Source organism: Nicotiana sylvestris, chromosome 9, assembly GCF_000393655.2.
Source record: "Nicotiana sylvestris chromosome 9, ASM39365v2, whole genome shotgun sequence".
NCBI classification, from domain to species: domain Eukaryota; kingdom Viridiplantae; phylum Streptophyta; class Magnoliopsida; order Solanales; family Solanaceae; genus Nicotiana; species Nicotiana sylvestris.
Window position 1 is genome coordinate 75,154,280 of NC_091065.1, and position 19,523 is coordinate 75,173,802.

At 35.3% G+C, this 19,523-nt stretch overlaps 1 protein-coding gene across 1 annotated transcript; it reads left to right on the top strand.

Moving 5' to 3' along the window:
* Positions 1-381: 381 nt before the first annotated feature.
* Positions 382-2,963, top strand: LOC104219184 (gibberellin receptor GID1B-like). Its single transcript, XM_009769816.2, has 2 exons — positions 382-805; positions 1,387-2,963. The coding sequence occupies exons 1-2, from the start codon at positions 767-769 to the stop codon at positions 2,383-2,385; spliced, it is 1,038 nt and encodes a 345-aa protein (XP_009768118.1). The 5' UTR covers positions 382-766; the 3' UTR covers positions 2,386-2,963.
* Positions 2,964-19,523: the final 16,560 nt, after the last annotated feature.

The following is a 19,523-nucleotide window of genomic DNA, read 5'->3' on the forward strand; positions in this document are numbered from 1 at the left end:
TATTCAATATTATTATTGTGCACCCTACCAAATGACCCCGAAGTAATATGAGTTGACATACTTTAATACACATCAATAAGGTCAATGTGAGTGGTAGGATTAAAACAGAACCTCACACATTAATAGAATTAAACATTATGCTACATTTTAATAAGGTTGAAACTATGGCCTCATAGTCTTATGTAGCGTTTGATCGAGTTTTTAAACGTTCTAGTGATTTGTTTTATTTTTCATTTATTCTTTTGCAAAAATAGCCTTAAAATTGTTAATGACGCTGGCTGGCTCTTTCTCTCTCATCCCACTTTTTCTTCTGTTTCTTCACTGTTCTTGTCGTCTTTTTATTTCCTCTCTCTATTTCCCTTTTGGTCTTCACCTATTCCCCCCACCCCTCTCTCTTTCTCTGCGTGTATGTGCGCTTTCCACGCTTTAAGTTTTAATTTTGGGGCTAATATTTTCTCTCCCTCTCTATAGTCTTTGCCTTCCTAGTTGCTGTGTTTTCTGGGGAAGACTGTTGTTATTTCAGAAGTGTCTGTGCTGGTTTTAGTTAACACAAAACGAGGAATCAAAACTCCCTTCACTTACATACAAACTCCTAAACTAGTCAAACACCCCCCCTCCCCGAATCACACACACCCCAACTCCATTCTTTGGATCACTGCTCTCTAATCTCTATTGAGTCCTCATGAACGATTATACACTCATATTTCTGAAGATCAGTGCACCCTTTTAAGCTTCTAGTACAAAGTTTGAGTCTTTAGCAATAGTGATGGCAGGCAGTAACGAGATCAACGCTAACGAATCTAAGGTACTTTTCTTTTTTGAACTTCTTTGGTTTCTTCTTCATCTTTGAGTTGAGCCTTTTCCCTTCGTGATATTTTATTAAGCTTAGCTGGTAATGATTCTGTTAATTGCCAGTTTTTCTTAATTAGATGATCATTTTATGTCTGAAAGTATCTCTTTTTTCTGGTTTGACCTTTTTGTGTCTAAGAAAATTTGAATTTTTTTTTGAGGAAAAAAGGATGAAACTTTATGATTGATTTTTGTGGATGAGCTTTGATTAGGTAGATGGTCTGTCATTCTTATGTTTCTTTGGCCTGTCTGTACAAAATTTAACTTCCTTTTTACAGAATCACTTTTTGCTTTCCTATTTGCTCTTTTGGGGTTTGATTCTTTCTTTTCCGTTTGCTACTTTCTCTTTCTGGCTATGCATAAAAATTTTGCCAGATATTTCCTTTATTTGTTGTGGCTATTTTTGGATTGTCACAAGCTGCATATTGCTAGGATCAATTTGCTGTTAGCACCTCAGAATGGGGAGTGGATATTGGTTCTACTATTTGTACATGTTACTTTTTTAATGACTAGGCCTTATTATGTCCATTTTGGCAGAGAGTGGTTCCACTTAATACATGGATTCTTATATCCAATTTCAAGCTGGCTTACAACATGCTTCGTCGGTCTGATGGCACGTTTAATCGCGATTTGGCAGAGTTCTTGGAAAGGAAAGTCGCTGCAAACTCGATTCCAGTTGATGGAGTTTACTCTTTTGACGTCATTGATCGTGCTACAAGTCTGCTTAACCGCGTCTATAGACCAGCCCCAAAAAATGAGGCTGATTGGGGTAAAGTTGAGCTTGAGAAACCTTTGAGCACCACAGAAATAGTACCTGTCATTATTTTCTTCCATGGTGGAAGTTTTACTCATTCTTCAGCCAATAGTGCTATTTATGATACATTTTGCCGTCGCCTTGTTAGCATTTGCAAGGCTGTTGTTGTTTCTGTGAATTATCGACGATCACCTGAGCATCGCTATCCTTGTGCTTACGATGACGGATGGGCTGCTCTTCAATGGGTGCAATCGAGGCCATGGCTTCAGAGTGGAAAGGATTTGAAAGTTCATGTTTACTTGGCCGGTGATAGTTCTGGTGGTAATATTGCTCATCATGTTGCTGTGAGGGCTGCTGAAGCTGATATTAAGGTATTGGGTAATATTCTACTTCATCCAATGTTTGGTGGCCAAAAGAGGACCGAATCCGAGAAGAGATTGGATGGTAAATACTTTGTAACAGTTCAAGATAGGGATTGGTACTGGAGAGCTTATCTACCAGAAGGGGAAGATAGGGATCATCCTGCTTGTAATATATTTGGCCCGAGGGGTAGAAGCCTCGAAGGACTTAACTTTACAAAGAGTTTAGTCGTCGTAGCTGGTTTGGATGTTGTTCAGGATTGGCAATTAACTTATGTTGAAGGTTTGCAAAAATCAGGGCACGAGGTGAATCTCCTATATCTAAAGGAGGCAACAATAGGTTTCTACTTCTTGCCCAATAACGATCATTTCCGTTGCCTAATGGAGGAGATAACTAGCTTCATCCATCCTAACCATTCATAGAAATACTTAACTTCAACTAAAGGCAGCTATATATAACAGAAGCTTGACATCTCACTCGGGTTTTGTTCCCCCTCCTCTGTAGTGAATATAATGGTGTGTAGTTATATGATTTTGTGTAGAATTACTTCTAATTATTACTTGTCAACTTAATCACATTGGTGATAAGAGTGTCTACTACACCTTCTGGTGGCCGTTGCGGTTGTCATTCTGCATTTGAAGACTACTGTTATTTCTTCTTGTTAAGTTGTGGTGAAGGTGTTTTCTGATGGAGTGTCGGCCTCTCGGCTGGGTGCCTGAGAAATGTGACTTGTGGAAGCATCTTGTTTTGAGCTTACCTTGGGATGTTTTCTAGCAATGGAAGGTGGATGTAGAGTATTTGATAAGGAGAGTAATTTCTGGTGGTTTCTCAGTTGTTTACTACCACTTAAATGTACTAATTTCAGAACATGGATTGGAAAATTCATGATGTTGTGGTCTTACTTTGTAATGTTATAGTTGTGGTTTAGAAAATATATATATATGTATGTATGTATGTATGTATGTATGTATATAAGATTTTGTTTGTTAATTTCTCCCAACCATTGAACCTCATTTTATTTTTGTTATTTTTCTTATGACGCTGCGCCTGCTATTCTTTCTACCCTTAGATATGAGCTCATAGTTTGATGTTTCTGTTCTCTTTAAAATCAACTCAAGGTACTTTTTACACTAAGAGCGTATTGAATTCGTTGGAAATTGAAAAAAGGAGTAAGTAATATGTTACTACAATTAATTAAACTACGTCGATAGTATAATTAAAGTTCATAATGTACAGGGTTATTTCATTTTCTACAAAGACGGATAGTATAATACAAATTTATAATGTAAAGGGTCATTTGATTTTCTAAAAACGATCTCAGCGTACAACATTTGCTACATAAAAAGTTTACGTTACTAATGTGTTCTCTCATAACTAATACGGCGTTTGATATATAATGTAGAACTTTGCATAAACTGGCGTAGCGTTTGGCTTTTTGGTGTTAAACTTTGCATTACTAAATAATGTAGGATAATACATACATATTATTTTATACAGAATATAATAGGTATATGTATCTTTCAGTTAAAACTTCCACAAACAATTATCGTATTTTGATAGTTTTCCCGCTTATCGCAGCTGCTCTAACCACACATTTCCGACTATCTTGTGCCAAATTGTCACCCTTTTCCTTATTTCGCATACGAACCATAGTTAGAGAATATTGTATGGGGTCGTTTGGTTAAGAAACAAGTTATATCGAGATTAATTATCCTGTAATTAGCTATCCCGTGATTATTTGTCCCATTCTCATAGGGATAAAAATAATACTACAATTTCGGGATTAGTTATATCGTGATTTTATTCCAATCAAATGTGGAATAAACTCATCTAAAATTTAATTATAAGATTAATTATCCCTTATTTCTCGTACCAATTGAGCCCGATAAGTTAAAAGGCAACGGAGGTGTGGATGGGGGAAGCTTCCTATGTATGCCATGCCATTACTATTAAATATGAAGTGGTTATCGTGCAGCTTAAAGAGGGCAACTAGTGAGTAACTTGGTTTGCCTTTTGGTACCCAAAAATGTAAAGAAAAAAGTCATCTGCTAAAATTAGATGTCATAACAATGCCCTATTGTAACATTATTTGCAATTTTTGTAGTAAGAGTTGGGGATGGGGGGACCATAAAAGGAATCCCTGTTGTCATCTTAGCCTTTGAACCAAAAGGCCAAAGCAAAACCCTATCCATCCAAAGTGAAGGGTACAATTTTCATAGTTGCATGATTGGACATAGATTCAATGCTTTCCCCTCCTTTCTTGATGTTGATTTTTATTCATTTCCTCTTCTTGTTCTATATTGGTATATATTGGCCTTTTTGGAAAATTAGGATACTTATTGAGCATTCAAGAGATTTGCTTTCATTTCTTTGTCATTTGAGAAGTGAGAGGCAGAGCTTATTCACTATTGGCTGGGAATTTTGGATTTAGCACTTGTACTATTACAAAGTACACTTTGTACTATTACACTAGGGACCATCTGTTTTCCGAGTACTCATTGGGAGATGTTTCTGAAATTACTACTTCAGAAATTCCACATATTTATCATAAATTTCAATGTGTTAAATTTGACTTCATAAACCCTTTTATTTATTTATTTCCCTTTCTTTTATGTAGGATGATGCCAGGATTTTAAAAAGACTTGGTGAGAATCGTTATCAATGATCCAACCGTATATATTTATATGTAATTGACACTTGGTACTAATTAGAACAAGTCTTAGATGAAAATAATGGACAAGATATTTCTATACAAAAAATTTAATGGTCCAGAAGCCTCAAATATCAAACCTTAACAATAAAAGCTTTTAGCTTGAATTAAAACTAGAAATGGAATAATATTAGCAATGGCTGGACGAAGAAAAATTGTCATCTATTTCTTCACATTGACTTGATCTTTTCTATGTGAATGCTTCCTTAGAAGTTACTGTTAGTGACGAAAAATTATACAAGTAGGCACACAGATCCAAACTCAAAACCGTGCAACCCCAATTTAATTTTCTAACAGAAAATCGACGAGGGTTGCGGTGAAATTACACGTACTACTTTATTCTAAATCAGGCATCTCAAGTTCGAGTAATGAGTATGAAGTCGTCTTTATTATGGAGCACTACACACTCTAATATAAGACTTCTCAATTTGAATTTGAATTCGAATTTAATCGGGCGCACTAGGAATATCTTGAGGAAACTAAAATGATAATAGAGATATATAATCATAGCACTACTAAAAAAATAAGGTTTTAGCAATGGACAAATTTTGTAGCTAAATAGAAAATTCAGTCGCTGACAGAATAATGACAAAGTTCGTAGCTAATTCTAATTTTTTTTTTTTGGTGGTTGTAGGTGGTTGTTCTCCTATGTCAAATAATTGTAGTTTCTAAGCAATATTTTGGCTTATAGCTAGAGGACCACTCGTTTGTATTATACGTGCTAGTAAATGTCGTATTATGGGGAGAATTTTGTCGCTTTATATGGGATTAACAGCTGTATACTAGAAGGACTTTGTTGAATAAAACGTGGTTTAGGGAGACAAGATGTAGTCGTTGTCATCAAATTGCTGATTTCTTTATAGTTTAGAAAACCCCACGATAATAGACAAAACATATTGCTGTTAAATTAATTACTATTGTCAGCATCTTTCTCTCTAATTTAACTGTTTGGAATTTATCTATTCTGGTCGGTCGTCCGCGGCGCCCTGCCTTTTTCACACCCCTTTGCCTCTTCTTATTTTCTATTTCTAAACCCTAAAAAATTTCTGCAAAGTTATATCAAGAAATTTAAGGAAAATCATCACAAGAGTTCTTGGCAATAATTTTATAGTGATCTTTACACAAATAACTATCCGGATTCACTGTTTATTTTTTCTAACTGGTATCCATATATTACACACACACACAGATATATATATATATATATATATATCACATCTATTGATTATTTTTAATTTAAGCGATTTGTTGGAAGGGTATTTGAGTTAATTCTTCATATAATTTACTATTCTTGTTATTACATGTTATTTTTTTTCTTATTCAGATATTCCAAAATTTGTCCATTGCTAGCCTAATAGTGGATAAGTGGATTATTGGCAAGGGGTGATGGGTTTGTGATTTGATTGGTTGATTGTATTTGATCAATTAATGAAAATATAAATCTGGTATAAAATTATATATTGGTTAGTCGTATAAGAAAAGATAATCGTTGCATAACTCATGCAGTGTTTTATATATATATTTGTACATCATGCCCTATTTTATGCGAATACTTCACATATTAAGTTATGCGAATATCTATATACTATTTTATGCGGAGTAAAATGTAAAATATATTTTAAATACCACAAAAGTTAATTACAAAATAAATGTAAAGAAATTGTTTTTTTTAATAAAACTTGTGAGTACAACTCTGTGTATCCCCTGATTCTTGTCTCTAATTTGTTTTCCTTGATTCGAGGGCTGAAGCAGCGTATTTCTCGAGCGCAGGATGATGTGGACCTCCTTGTAATTTACTTGATCGTCAAGAAGAGTTAGTAGCGCTTCAGATTGATCACGAGGGACAACTTCTCTTGATCACTCCTTCTTGTTTTCTTCAATTCGAGGGACAATGTAGTGTATTTCTCGAACGAAACGAGTTCCTTGCATACATATTTTATTCTAGTATCCAACTCTTCTACAATACTAGCCAAAATATGGTGGGGTATTATCACTTTTAGCTCGCGCTAAAAATAATGTATAATCAACTAATTACACTAAACTAATTCTAAGTTTCAAGTTTTATTTGTTATACAGGAATAATAATCTTTGTTTTCCAAATGGAAACACTTAAACTGAATACTGAGATTCAACATTTAATAACTTAAATATAATGTGGTAATATTTGGATGAGTTACACAGATAGATTTTGAATATAGATATAAAACTTACTGTAGAAAAATAAATTTTGAAAAATAACAATTAAATATACATTTGCGAATTACTTCTTAAACTAGTCTGTATTTTGGGCGGTCATAACAAGAAGAGAGGAGATTGTGTGAGCTGGTCTTCTTGGCTCTCTTTCATTAGGGCCTAAAGCTTACATAGTCGGGAGAAATTCAAAAATAGTCAGATTTACAATTGGTCGTTCAAAAATAGCCCAATTTTAAAAGTAATCGAAATTTAGCCACTTTTCATGTAAAGATAAATCTGAGCAAAAACACTATTCAAAACCCGGAAAATACACCAGTATATTATACTGGAGTTCCAGCATAAGTATGCTTGAATTCCAGCATATTATACTGGAGTTCCAAGATAAGTATGCTGGAACTCCAGCATAATATGATGGAGTTCCAGCATAAGTACACTAGAACTCCAGCATAATATACTGGAGTTCCAGCAAGTATAATTGTCCAGTATAATATACTGGTGTTTGGAGCACCGGTGCTCCAGTCTCCAGTATATTATACTGGAGTCAGCAAAGTATACCGGTCCAGCATAATATGCTGGAGTTCATACACAGGTGCACTGAACTCCAGTATATTATGCTAGACCGGTCTCTGTTGCAGCAAAATAGTGGTTATTTTTCATTAACTTCGAAAACCTGGCTATTTTTGAATGACCAGTCCGAAAACTGGCTATACCGTGCTATTTTCCTGACCAAGTTGGGTCGTAGGCCCTTTTCTGGTAATTGATTGGAAGGATTGATATTGAGAAATTTTCATAAAGCACTATCTTTTAGTGGTAATTAGCTATCTATAGATACCATTTAATATATTATGGATTGTAGATACGTTTTCTGTTGTTATAAGATGTATTAGATGTATTTAAGTTACTGTATTCATGAATACAATAGCAAAAATAGGCATGAATCAGGGAAGTCCAGCTAATCAGTTGTTGTATTCGAGTATATTCGACTGTATTCATGGCGTGAAACATGGGATTACAGCTGGATAAATTATTGTATTCGACTGTATTTACGGCGTGAAATAAGGGATTGCACTGTTTTTAAACGGAAAGTGTATCAATTAACATAATAGACTCCTAATATAACTCAACAAACTCAATTATAACACACAAAATTTGTATTTCCGGTTATTAAAAAGATTCTCAACCGAAAAATACTCCAAAAATATAGCAATCTTCAGAGAAATTATATAATACATCTGAATACATAAATTTTATTAATTAAAAAAATATATGAATACATTCATGGTATATAGCGAGACAGTGAATACAATGAAATACATAAAATACAGCGGGATACATTGAAATACAATGAAAAAATAGATAGTGAATACAATGAAATACATGGAATACAACGAGATACATTGAATTACAATGAAATACATGAAAATATAACGTGATACGTTGAAAATACATTGAAATATATTAACAGAAAATCAAGTTGCTCAGCCCCAAACTCCATCGTCTTTGTTCAAGAACAAACCCTAATTTCCGGCAAATCCGCCGTCGAGCAATGGTGGCAGAATAAGGAGCTGTTAATCACAATTAACTAGCAGATGATTAACAACTTTTGAAGCAGCAACAACATAATCTTCATATAAATCAAACCTGATGAGGATATGCCTTCTCGCTAACCACCCAATCAAGCTACGACCTTGAGTTCCAAGTAGTTTTGGCAAGAACTTTCGAAGTTCATTCATCTCCAATCTCTCAAACGAAAATTTTAATACTAGAGCCTGATGTAGGCCTTCTTCAACAGTGAACTTTCCAAGTTCCTCAATAGTAAACACAACAGTAGGTTCTCCATGAACTATTTCATTAGGTTTAAGAATTGTTTTTGATGGATTTTGAGCAGGTTTGTTTGTGAGCACTCTCGAGTCTCGTAGCGTATGTAATGGATGGGTTAGGGTTTAAATTCGTCTCTCCCACAACGGCATGTATCAAAGTAGAGAGAGAAAGAAAATAGTGTAACTGAATAGCGTATTTAGTGGCTTAGGGGTAGGAGGTAACCAAGATTAGATATTTTGCTATAAATATTAAAAGGTATCTATAGAATATAATTTTTTTAAATGGTATTTGTTTAAAATAAATAAGGTGTTAACCTTTGCTATAAGAGGTAAAAATTCCATTGATATTTGAAGAAGGAAATTTTACCTCCTATAGCAAAGGTATACACCCTATTTGTTATAAATTAAAATTATTTTAAAATATTATTTTCTATAGCTACTTTTTATATTTTATAGCAAAATAAGTATTTATGGTATATACTACCATTGAGGCATGAAAATAAGACATGAAATGCGCCATTATATTTTTCCTATCTCTTAGAAAGTTGGACATACCTATTTTTAAGGTGATTGCCGTTACTGTATTCATGAATACATGTCGCGAATACATATGAATACATGCGCGTACAACTGGACTGCCCTGAATTTAGTCGCTTTATATTATTGTATTCATGAATACAACAGCGCGAATACATTTAAATACATGCGCGTACAGCTGGACTGCCATGATTTTAGGCGTTTTTTACTGATGTATTCATGAATACAGCAACGCGAATACATGTGAATACATACGCGTACAACTGGACTTCCTTGATTTTAGGCACTTTTTGCTGCTGTATTCATGAATACATGGCGCGAATACATATGAATACATACGCGTGCAGCTGGACTACCTTGCTTTTTAGGCGCTTTTTACTCCTGTATTCATGAATACAACAACCCGTATACAGCGAATACACTACCGTAACAAATGAATAATAGCTATAGAAAGTAATTTTATATATGGTACCTGTAGGAAGTTAATACCCACTAAACAATACTAGTTTCTGAAAATTCCTCTTTGAAGAAGTAGGGTAAAGTGCACCCAATAGCCATTTTTAAGCCCATTGTTTAAAATACATCCACAATTTGTAATGTATTTAAAGAATAACCAATTCACCTATAACTAAGAATCCTGAATTTCTGAACTACTAATTTAAAATTCAGGACATAAGATTCGAACTTCTGGACACAATTTTCAAACTTTAGGACACGATATCCTGAAGTTTGAACTTTGAGGTTTAAACTCTAGGACGCCCTATCCTAAAATTTGAGCTACTTGGTAAATATTTAAATATATTGTAAGGTGGATATATTTAAATAGCATGCTTAAAAGTGGATACCTGGTGTCATTTCCACGAAGAAGTAATAGTGTAAAAATAGCATGGTATAACCAGTTTTCGAACTGATCATTCAAAAATATCTAGCGTTTGTCAATGAAAAATAGCCACTATTTTGCCGCAACAGAGATCGGTCCAGCATAATATATTGGAGTTCGGTGCACCTGTGTATGTACTTCCAGCATATTATGCTGGACCGGTATACTTTGCTGGTTCCAGTATAATATACTAGAGACTGGAGCACCGGTGCTCCAAACTCCAGTATATTATGCTGGACCGGTATATTATACTGGATCTCTAGTATATTAGACTGAAGTATTTTTTCGGATTTTGAACAGTGCTTTCGTTCAGATTTATCTTTATATGAAAAGTGGCTAAATTTCGATTACTTTTGAATCTGGGCTATTTTTGAACGACCACTTGTAAATCTGGATATTTTTGAATTTCTCTCAGTAATAGTAGAAAGCATGTTTACATAAATAGCCATCCATATTCACTATTTACTTTTTCTAGCCGGTATACATATATATTATATAATAATTATATACGATTATACACATATAATATATAGTTTGTACATATATATTATACATCCGCCAATTTTTTTATAAATTTAAGCGGTTAGAGAAGCGGCTATATTTAAGTTAATTCTTCATAAAAGATCATAGTCTATGACCTAAAATGGGTCAGTGAGCCCAATTACTGAAATTGTTCTCAACACATTTTTGGGCCTCTGGGATTTGGACCTACACAACCTAACAACCAAGTTAAACAAGTAACTACTCCGTTTCGATATGATTGACATTTTCGTTTATCGAGCATCTTGACTGCCTTTTAGAATTAATGCGGCATAAGTTAATTAAATTTTGTAGAGGAAATAACACTTTTAGTCCCTGTAATATAACTATATTCTGATTTTAGTCCTTGTGTTATCCAACTTACCACTACTAACCTTCAATTATATTATGTGAGTGATTTTGATCTTTCAACTAACAGACCTAAATATTTTTAACGGAGAGTTTACTACTAAAAGGGGCAATTCAGGTATTTCAAAAATTGTTGTTTTGAGAAATAAAAAACATAAAGAAAAATCAGTCTCTTGTCCTGGACATGACGTACCCTAGTTGAACCCTAGTTCTGTAATATTTAGACTTTTCTTCATTGCAAAGAAGTCCTCGATCTATTTGATCTGGAAGCAACGATGGAATTGCGCTCTAAAAGTGGGTTACAATCCACCTCATCATGTGAGTACTCTTTGAGTTAATTAGTTTAAGATTTCATGTGACAATCACCGCATACATACTGGAATACTTATAATTATTGGCTTGATGATGTGCAAATTATTTGCATATGTGAAAAATGAGATTCTATATAAACTACTTATATACTTCAAGCGACAAGACGAACTCGATTTTAAACACTTTAAGGAAACCGTATGCTAACACAAATATATTCAATTTCTATTAGAAATTGAAAAAGTTTCAACGAAACATATTTGATGCATTTGCCAAAAATACCACATACATTTAATGCTCTCAATTGTATCTTAGAATCTGCATATGTCCAGTTTATCTTAAATAATTCGACCTCGATTGCTACCACTTTTTTTTCAATTTCTCTAGCCAAATTGTTTCTCCTTATTATATGTTTGTGTGAAAGAATGGATTACTGATTACCAGTGCGCTCTTTTTTAAATGGTTGTTGTGTACAAGTGACCATCTCCATGTATGTCTATGCAATTATTGAGTTGTCTGCTTGCCAAACTCATGGAATCATCATAATTTTCTTCAGATCCTTTTCTTTTCATTTTCTGTCTAAATAAAAGGGAGATGGAAAATGAGTTTTCCCTTGAGATATGAACAATAAATTGAAGGTTAATAGAATGTCTTTAGAAATTTCTTTGTTGAAACTATTACTAAACAGAAAAATTACATCAGATAATAGGAATTTAGTTCAGATAATGGATTATGTTGGTGGACAAATAGGTTATTATGACTACTATAAGGGAGATGAAAACTCTATCATCCAAATGAGACAATGTATGAAGAAGTTGAATGTTGATGATAGAAAAGTAAAATTTTGGTTTAAGTTTGGACCTCATTTTGAGACAAGTATAAGATTGTTAACAAATGACTCATATATATATATATAATCTTGTTAGTGAAATACCTGTGAATAGAGAGGTTGAGATATTTGTTGAGCAAACAAATAAGGATCAATGGAGCTATGATGTTGTGACTGATTTAGAGGGCCAACTTCATAATGAAGAAGGCTTCATAGGTGTGAATATAACAGAGGGAGGTAATGCTAGTGATGCTACATGTGAAGATTGTGAGTTATTCCATGACTCTGACTATCCTGAAGAATATGATGACATGATTTTAGATAAAATTAATAATTCTATTACAGAGTCAGCTAGTGTCACAGGAAAAAATAAGGATAACTAGATTTGTGGAACTAGGAAAAATATTGAGTTTGGGTTTGTCTCAAATATGCTAGCAGACTTTCCTAGTCAGACTCACGAAGAAGATTGTGTTCTATCAGACGATGAATTAATGAGTTTGCATGGAGATTCAGATGATGATAGCCCTAAAAGATCCATTGTTTTTAATCCAGGCAAGGACTTAGAGGACCCAACATTTGAATTTATGATTAATATGATTTTCAGTAATAGTAAAGAATTTAAGTGGGCAGTTGAGGGACATGCCGTGATGAAGAAGAAAGACATTAAATTTCTAAATAATAAAACTAGGAGGTCAAGAGCAGTTTGCAAGGTGCCAGAATGCAAATGGTTCATCTTTGCATCAAAGGCCAATCGGGATGAACCTTTCAGGATCAAGACAATAGGCCCTGATCATTCACGTGGCAACCAAAGAGACAATATGACTATTGATTCTGGGTTTTTGGCTAAGAAGTAGATAGAAGATTTTAGAATTAATCCTAGCTGGGGTGTGAAGGAATTTCAAGCTCATGTAATGAGCATGTAATGAGAACTCACAAGTGCACACTTAGTAGATACCAATCTTATAGGCAAAGAGAAAGGCATTGAAATTGATTACAGGAACTAAAGAAGAACAATTTAACATATTGTGTGACTATTGCACTGAGTTGCATAAGAGTTGATGTTTTAAGCGTCAATACCACACAAGAGGGGGGGGTGATTTGTGTGGTACCCAATTTTCGATCTAGAAGAACCAGGTTCTTCTAAGTGTTCTAACTACTACTATTTGCGGAATTAAAAGTACATAAAATAAAGAACACAAAGATTTTTACATGGAAAACACCCAGCTCAAAAGGTGAAAAAACCACGACCTACTACTCAGTAAGATTTTCCCCAACACTTCACTAAATCACTGAGCCAAAACAGTATTTACAAAACTCTTTGTAAACCTAAGGATTACCTCTAATCCCATTGTAGCAACCAACCTCTAACTATTGCGACAACTTCAAGTTAGCCTATAACTTGAACTCTCAAAGTACCTAATACAATTGCTTCTATTAAAGCTGGAAAGGTACAACTTTAAACCACCTACTACAATTGAACTAGAATAAGAAAAAACACAATAGAACTGGTTCTTCTATCTCGTTCAAGTAGCTTCAGGAGTGCACACTCAAATCTCACATAAATTGCTTGCAAAATCGCCTTGCTCTTTTACTTTCAATTTAGTTTAACTTCTACATATGTGCAATATTTGTAAAAGAGATCAATCACTGTCATTTAATAGGTTAGTAATCAGATTTTGATGGGGATCCAATTTCTGATCTTCTATCGTAGTTGAGTCCTTGACGATATCAAACTCTAACACTCTCTTTATCCGGATTGTGTTCTCTTCATATAAGGAGACTTTCTCCCCTTATCCAATATGCAACCTTTTCGATCAGATCAGGAGATATTGCTGCTTGATCAATGAGACTTATCTCTTTCACGTGCATCTCACATGTATAGGTTGATCATGATTCATGATTGTGCTTCATATGATGGACCTGATCCATGACTGAGTTCATTTGTCATTCTTCAAAACTTCACATGTTCTTGGGCAACAAATTCTCCCTTTTTGATGCTGACAAACTCTGTACTTTTTAATGATTAAAAGACCTGTAAGAACTCAGCTTAACCATCAACACTAGACTTAGAAAATTTACTTCTCATCAAGGACCAGGTTAATTAAGTTATAAATATCACTTATTCAGAATAATGGGTAAAGCATAATATCTTTTCCCTTTTGGCATCATCGAAAAGTTGCATACTTAATGTGAATTCCAGATTTTAATAAGTATTCATGGCCACTGGGATAACTGCAAGTGAAAACATGGTGTAATTATCAATAATCAACAAATATATTTAAACTATTAAGGTCAGAATCATCATAGAACAAGAGAAAATAGTAGTTGTCATTGATCATGCTATGTTTCCATTAATAGTCCACAAAAAGAAAGAAAAACTTTCAAAACATGATCAAAAACAGAAAAATCCCTAATCCGGGTCACTGGGGTTCACTGGGGGTGCTAGACAGGTTCAGAAGACAAGTGCTAGGAGACCTAAGGCTTGGAAGAACTAGAGGGTTGAGTCTGGAGAAGGTTCAGTATATTCTGAAGGATTTCATTACTCTTCTCCTTTTCTTTTGCTAGCTCAATTCTAAGGCCATCCCTCTCAGTTTCCAATTCAGCCACACGAGCCTTGAGCCTAGCAATTTCAGCATCCTTAGTTCCACATTCCTGAACCAAAGTCCTAACCTTGCTGTTGATGGGTGTCTTCAGAGATGAACCAGGTTCAACTGGGATGACATTGACTAGATAGTCACAAGACAAAAGAGGCTTAATGCCAAGATGTTCCTTGCTTGATGCCATTTCCCATTTCTTCAAAGGCACATTCAGCCTGTCCAGAACAGTGGTCAGTATGAAGCCATATGGAGTAGCATGAGCCTTGGAGCCATTGATGACCCTGTCTAGAAATTTTATAATAAGAGCAGGCCAGTTGATCTGCCTTCCTCTCTCAAGGCACTCCATAAGAACTAGGTCCATGTAATTTGTAGTATGTCTTCTCTCTTGTCTGGGCAGTAGGCACTTGTTGACAAACTCAAACATAACCTTGTGCTCAGCCCTCATCTCAAACACAACCTTTTGCTCAGATGAACTAACCCCTCAACAGCCTCCCCAGACCCACATCCCCCTGACTTCATGCCACTCTCTTCTAATCTCTCTTGTGCAACCCCACATATAGCAATGACTGATCCCTTCCCATTTCCCCTCTCTTCACCACATGCACCCTCTCTCTTTTTTTCTTTTTCAGATTTCTTTTTACCTCCACTCCTACTTGTCTCAGCCAACTTAACATCCCTAATGGGTCCAACCAGAACAAACCTAGTTTCTAAGTTTTCAATAATAGATGAACTTACCTCAGTAAGGAATTCTTGAGTCTTCTCAGAGTCAAAAGACCATTGTCCTTCCCCCTCAGTCGCAGATTGAAAGGATTCAGACTCAGAACTGGAATCAGAATTTGGAGCTGGGCTTTCCTTCACTTAGCTAGCTTTCAACTTTTCATTTAAAACCTTTCTTAGAGCCCTAGATGCTACAGATTTTGAGTCAACATTTTTTGCCTTCGAAACCTAGGTTTTGGGGATTCACTAGGAGGAGTAGATGAGGATGAATTTGAGGGGGATGGTGGTGGAGGAGAACCAGGATGATATTGTGGGTTAGACATTTTTGTTCGTTTCTTGAGTTAATTTGGGAATTTTAGAGAAGAGAGCAATTAGAGTTGAAGAAGAGAATTTTTTACGGTTTTAGAATAATGAAGAAGATTAGAGATGTGGTGTGTATTTAAATAGAATTTGACATTAATTCAGTAACGAGAGCTTTTCAGGGGTCAAATAGAAGTCTAATCAAACTGTAATTCCAAACTTTTAATGATTATTTGGCTTCCCTAGATATTAGGTAAAAATCACGGTTTTAGAGTTCTAAATAGACAAAACTAGTTCAATGCTTTAACGGATAGAATTTTCTAGGAATTTGGCAAGTATAGGACTTCTGCTCATGATTGAATTTTTAATCTTTCTAATTGTGTAAAGTATTGAAAACATACCTGAGCTTTCATATGAACTCATATTAATGAACCAGGTTCTTCATTTAGAATTCTCTTGAACATGCCTTAAATGCCATAATAGAAAAAACTTTTTAAGAGATCAGTGAGTCATATATACACATGTCACAGGAGTATACTAATTAAAGTATGAGAGTAAGTAAGAATTAATCTAGATATTTACACAAAGTTAGAATTCCTAGCCAATTTTTTTTTGTATTCTGAGCTGGACCTATTACGTGATCTTAATCATCCCTAATTCCAACATGTTTCTCTCAAAGTTTTCTCTACTCAGTGCTTTAGTGAAGATGTCAGCAATTTTCTTATTAGTAGCACAAAATTCTATGGAGATCAGACCTTTCTCATAGTTGTCTCTTAAGAAATGGTGCCTAACATCTATGTGCTTAGTCCTTTTATGATGAACAAGGTTCTTTGTCATACTTATAGCACTAGTGTTATCACAGAATATAGGAATGCAACCTACTTCTATACCAAAATCTACCAGCTGCTATTTGATCCATAGCAATTGAGCACAACAAGAAGCAGCAACAATATATTCAGCTTCAACAGTTGACAAGGCCACGAAGTTTTGCTTTTTAGTATCCCATGACACAAGACATGAACCAAGGAAGTGTGCCATACCTGAGGTGCTCTTCCTATCCACTAGAAAACCTGCATAATCAGCATCAACATATCCTACTAGATTGAAATTGCTACCTTTGGGATACTAAAGACACATATCAGTGGTGCCTTTCAAGTATCTTAGTATCCTTTTGATAGCAGTCAGGTGAGATTCTTTAGGATTTGCCTGAAAGCGAGCACAAAGCCCTACACTGAAAACAATGTCAGGTCTGCTAGCAGTAAGATACAAGAGTGAACCAATCATACCCCTATACAACTTTTGATCAACTGATGAACCAGGTTCATCAACATCTAATTTAGTGGCAGTTGAAATGGGTGTGTCTATTTCTTTAGATTCTTCCATTTTAAACTTTTTGATTAGCTCCTTTGCATACTTCTACTGATGGATCATGGTTCCATTTGAACTTTGTTTGATCTATAAGCCTAAGAAGAAGTTAAGCTCACCCATCATGCTCATTTCAAACTCACTCCCCATTAATTTTGCAAAGTCCTTACTTAGCTTATCAATAGTGGCCCCAAAGATTATGTCATCAACATATATTTGTACAACAAGGAGATCCTTACCTTTTTCCCTTAAGAATAAGGTACTATCAATTCTACCTCTTTTGTAACCATGCTCCAGCAGGAATTTGGACAATCGTTCATACCATGCTCTTGGGGCCTGCTTGAGTCCATAGAGAGCCTTGTCTAACTTGTACACATGCTCAGGATATTCCTTGCTCTCAAACCCTGGAGGTTGTTTCACAAACACTTCTTCTTTCAGGTAGCCATTCTGTAAAGCACTTTTGACATCCATTTGATGAAGAGTGAATTCCATGTGTGTTGCAAAGGCTATGAGGAGTCTGATTGCCTCTAGTCTTACAACTGGAGCAAAGGTCTCATCATAGTCTATGCCCTCCTCTTGGATATAACCTTGGACCACCAGTCTTGCCTTGTTTCTTGTAACTGTTCCATCTTCATCGGGTTTGTTTCTGAAGACCCACTTTGTACCAATGACTGATCTGTCCTTGGGTCTTGGAACTAGATGCCAAACTTGCCTTCTCTCAAACTGATTGAGTTCATCTTGTATTGCAATCACCCAGTCTGCATCCTGCAAAGCCTCAACAACATTTTTAGGCTCAATAAGAGATAAAAAGGCATAAAAAACACACAGATTCTTTAATTGTGATCTAGTTTTGACTCCAGATGTTGGATCAATGATAATGTTCTCAATAAAATGAGAACTTTGATACTTGTGAGGTCTCACAACCAACTGGTTTCTGCTAGATGTTTCTCCCATGTTCTGTTGCTGAGGAACAGGGTCATGAACAAGTTCTTTTAGGGGACTTATTTCAATTCCTCCTTGATTATTCCTCCTATCAGGTTGCCCTGGATGGAAGAACCCATTCCATCACCTGTTCCTTCTTTTGGTGACACTTTGACTTATGCTGAGGCTTCAGTCAGATCCTTTACCAATCCAATGGCTTCATCTTCGTGTTCGTGTCTCTCAGACATAATGTTAGTTTCATCAAATACTACATATACACTTTTTTCTGCACACAAATTTCTTTTATTGAACACTTTATATGCTTTACTATGTGAAGAATATCCCAAGAATACTCCCTCATCACTTCTGGGATCAAACTTACCTAGGAAATCTTTTCCATTATTGTGCACAAAACACTTTCTACCAAATGCCCTAAGATGGGATATATTTAGTTTTATCCCTTTAAGTAACTCATATGGAGTCTTCTCTACAAGAGGTCTAGTCATGCATCTATTGATAATGTAACATGCAGTGTTTACAGTCTCTGCCCAGAAGTTATGGGGCAATTTACTAGAAAGAAGCATAGTCCTAGCCATGTCTTCAAGAGTCCTATTCTTTCTTTCAACTACTCTATTTTGTTGAGGTGTCCTAGGGGTAGAGAAGTTATGATCTATAAAATTTTCATCACAACATTCAACAAACTTAGCATTCTCAAATTCAGTTTCATGATCAGACCTAATTGATGCAAGTTGATTTCCTAATTGTTTCTGAGTTTTTCGAACAAAGGCAGTAAACATGTCAAATGCTTCATCTTTAGATGTTAGAAACAGTACCCAGGTAAATCTAGAATAGTCATCAACAAGTAGCATTACATACTTCTTTCCACCTCTGCTCATGGTTCTCATTGGACCACATAGATCCATATGGACCAGTTCCAACGACTTGGTTGTGCTTACCATTTTCTTGCTTTTGAAGGATGATCTTACCTGTTTCCCCTTTGCACAAGCCTCACAAACTTTGTCTTCCTTGAACTTGATGTTAGGTAACCCTATCACCAAGTCCTTAGAGACCAATTTGTTTAGCTGATTCAGACTGGCATGACCTAGTCTTTTGCGCCACAGGAGGGGATCATTATCCAGCACACTTAGGCCGGTTAGTTCATTTTCTGAGAAAGTGGACGAATCTATAATGTAAATATTTGTTAACTCTTATTCCCTGCAAAACAATCTTGTCAATGGTAAGATTAATCACAAAGTATTTAGTAGAGGTGAATGCTACAAGGTTATCTCGGTCACACAGTTGTGACACACTGATAAGGCTGTATTTCAAGCCATCTATCAAGTAGACATTCTCAATGGAGTGAGAGTCTGTCTTACCGACCTTTCCAACCCCAATGATCTCACCTTTCTTTCCATTTCCAAAAGAGACATTGCCTCCCTTTAAGTCCTTAAGTGAAAGGAACTGGTTCTTGCTTCCAGTCATATATTTTGAGCA

Excerpts from the sequence above, each read along its gene's own strand:
- LOC104219184 (XM_009769816.2), top strand. The coding sequence starts at position 767 with ATGGCAGGCAGTAACGAGATCAACGCTAACGAATCTAAG. Across the intron at positions 806-1,386 it reads TCAACGCTAACGAATCTAAG|AGAGTGGTTCCACTTAATAC; the intron begins GTACTTTTCTTT and ends CCATTTTGGCAG.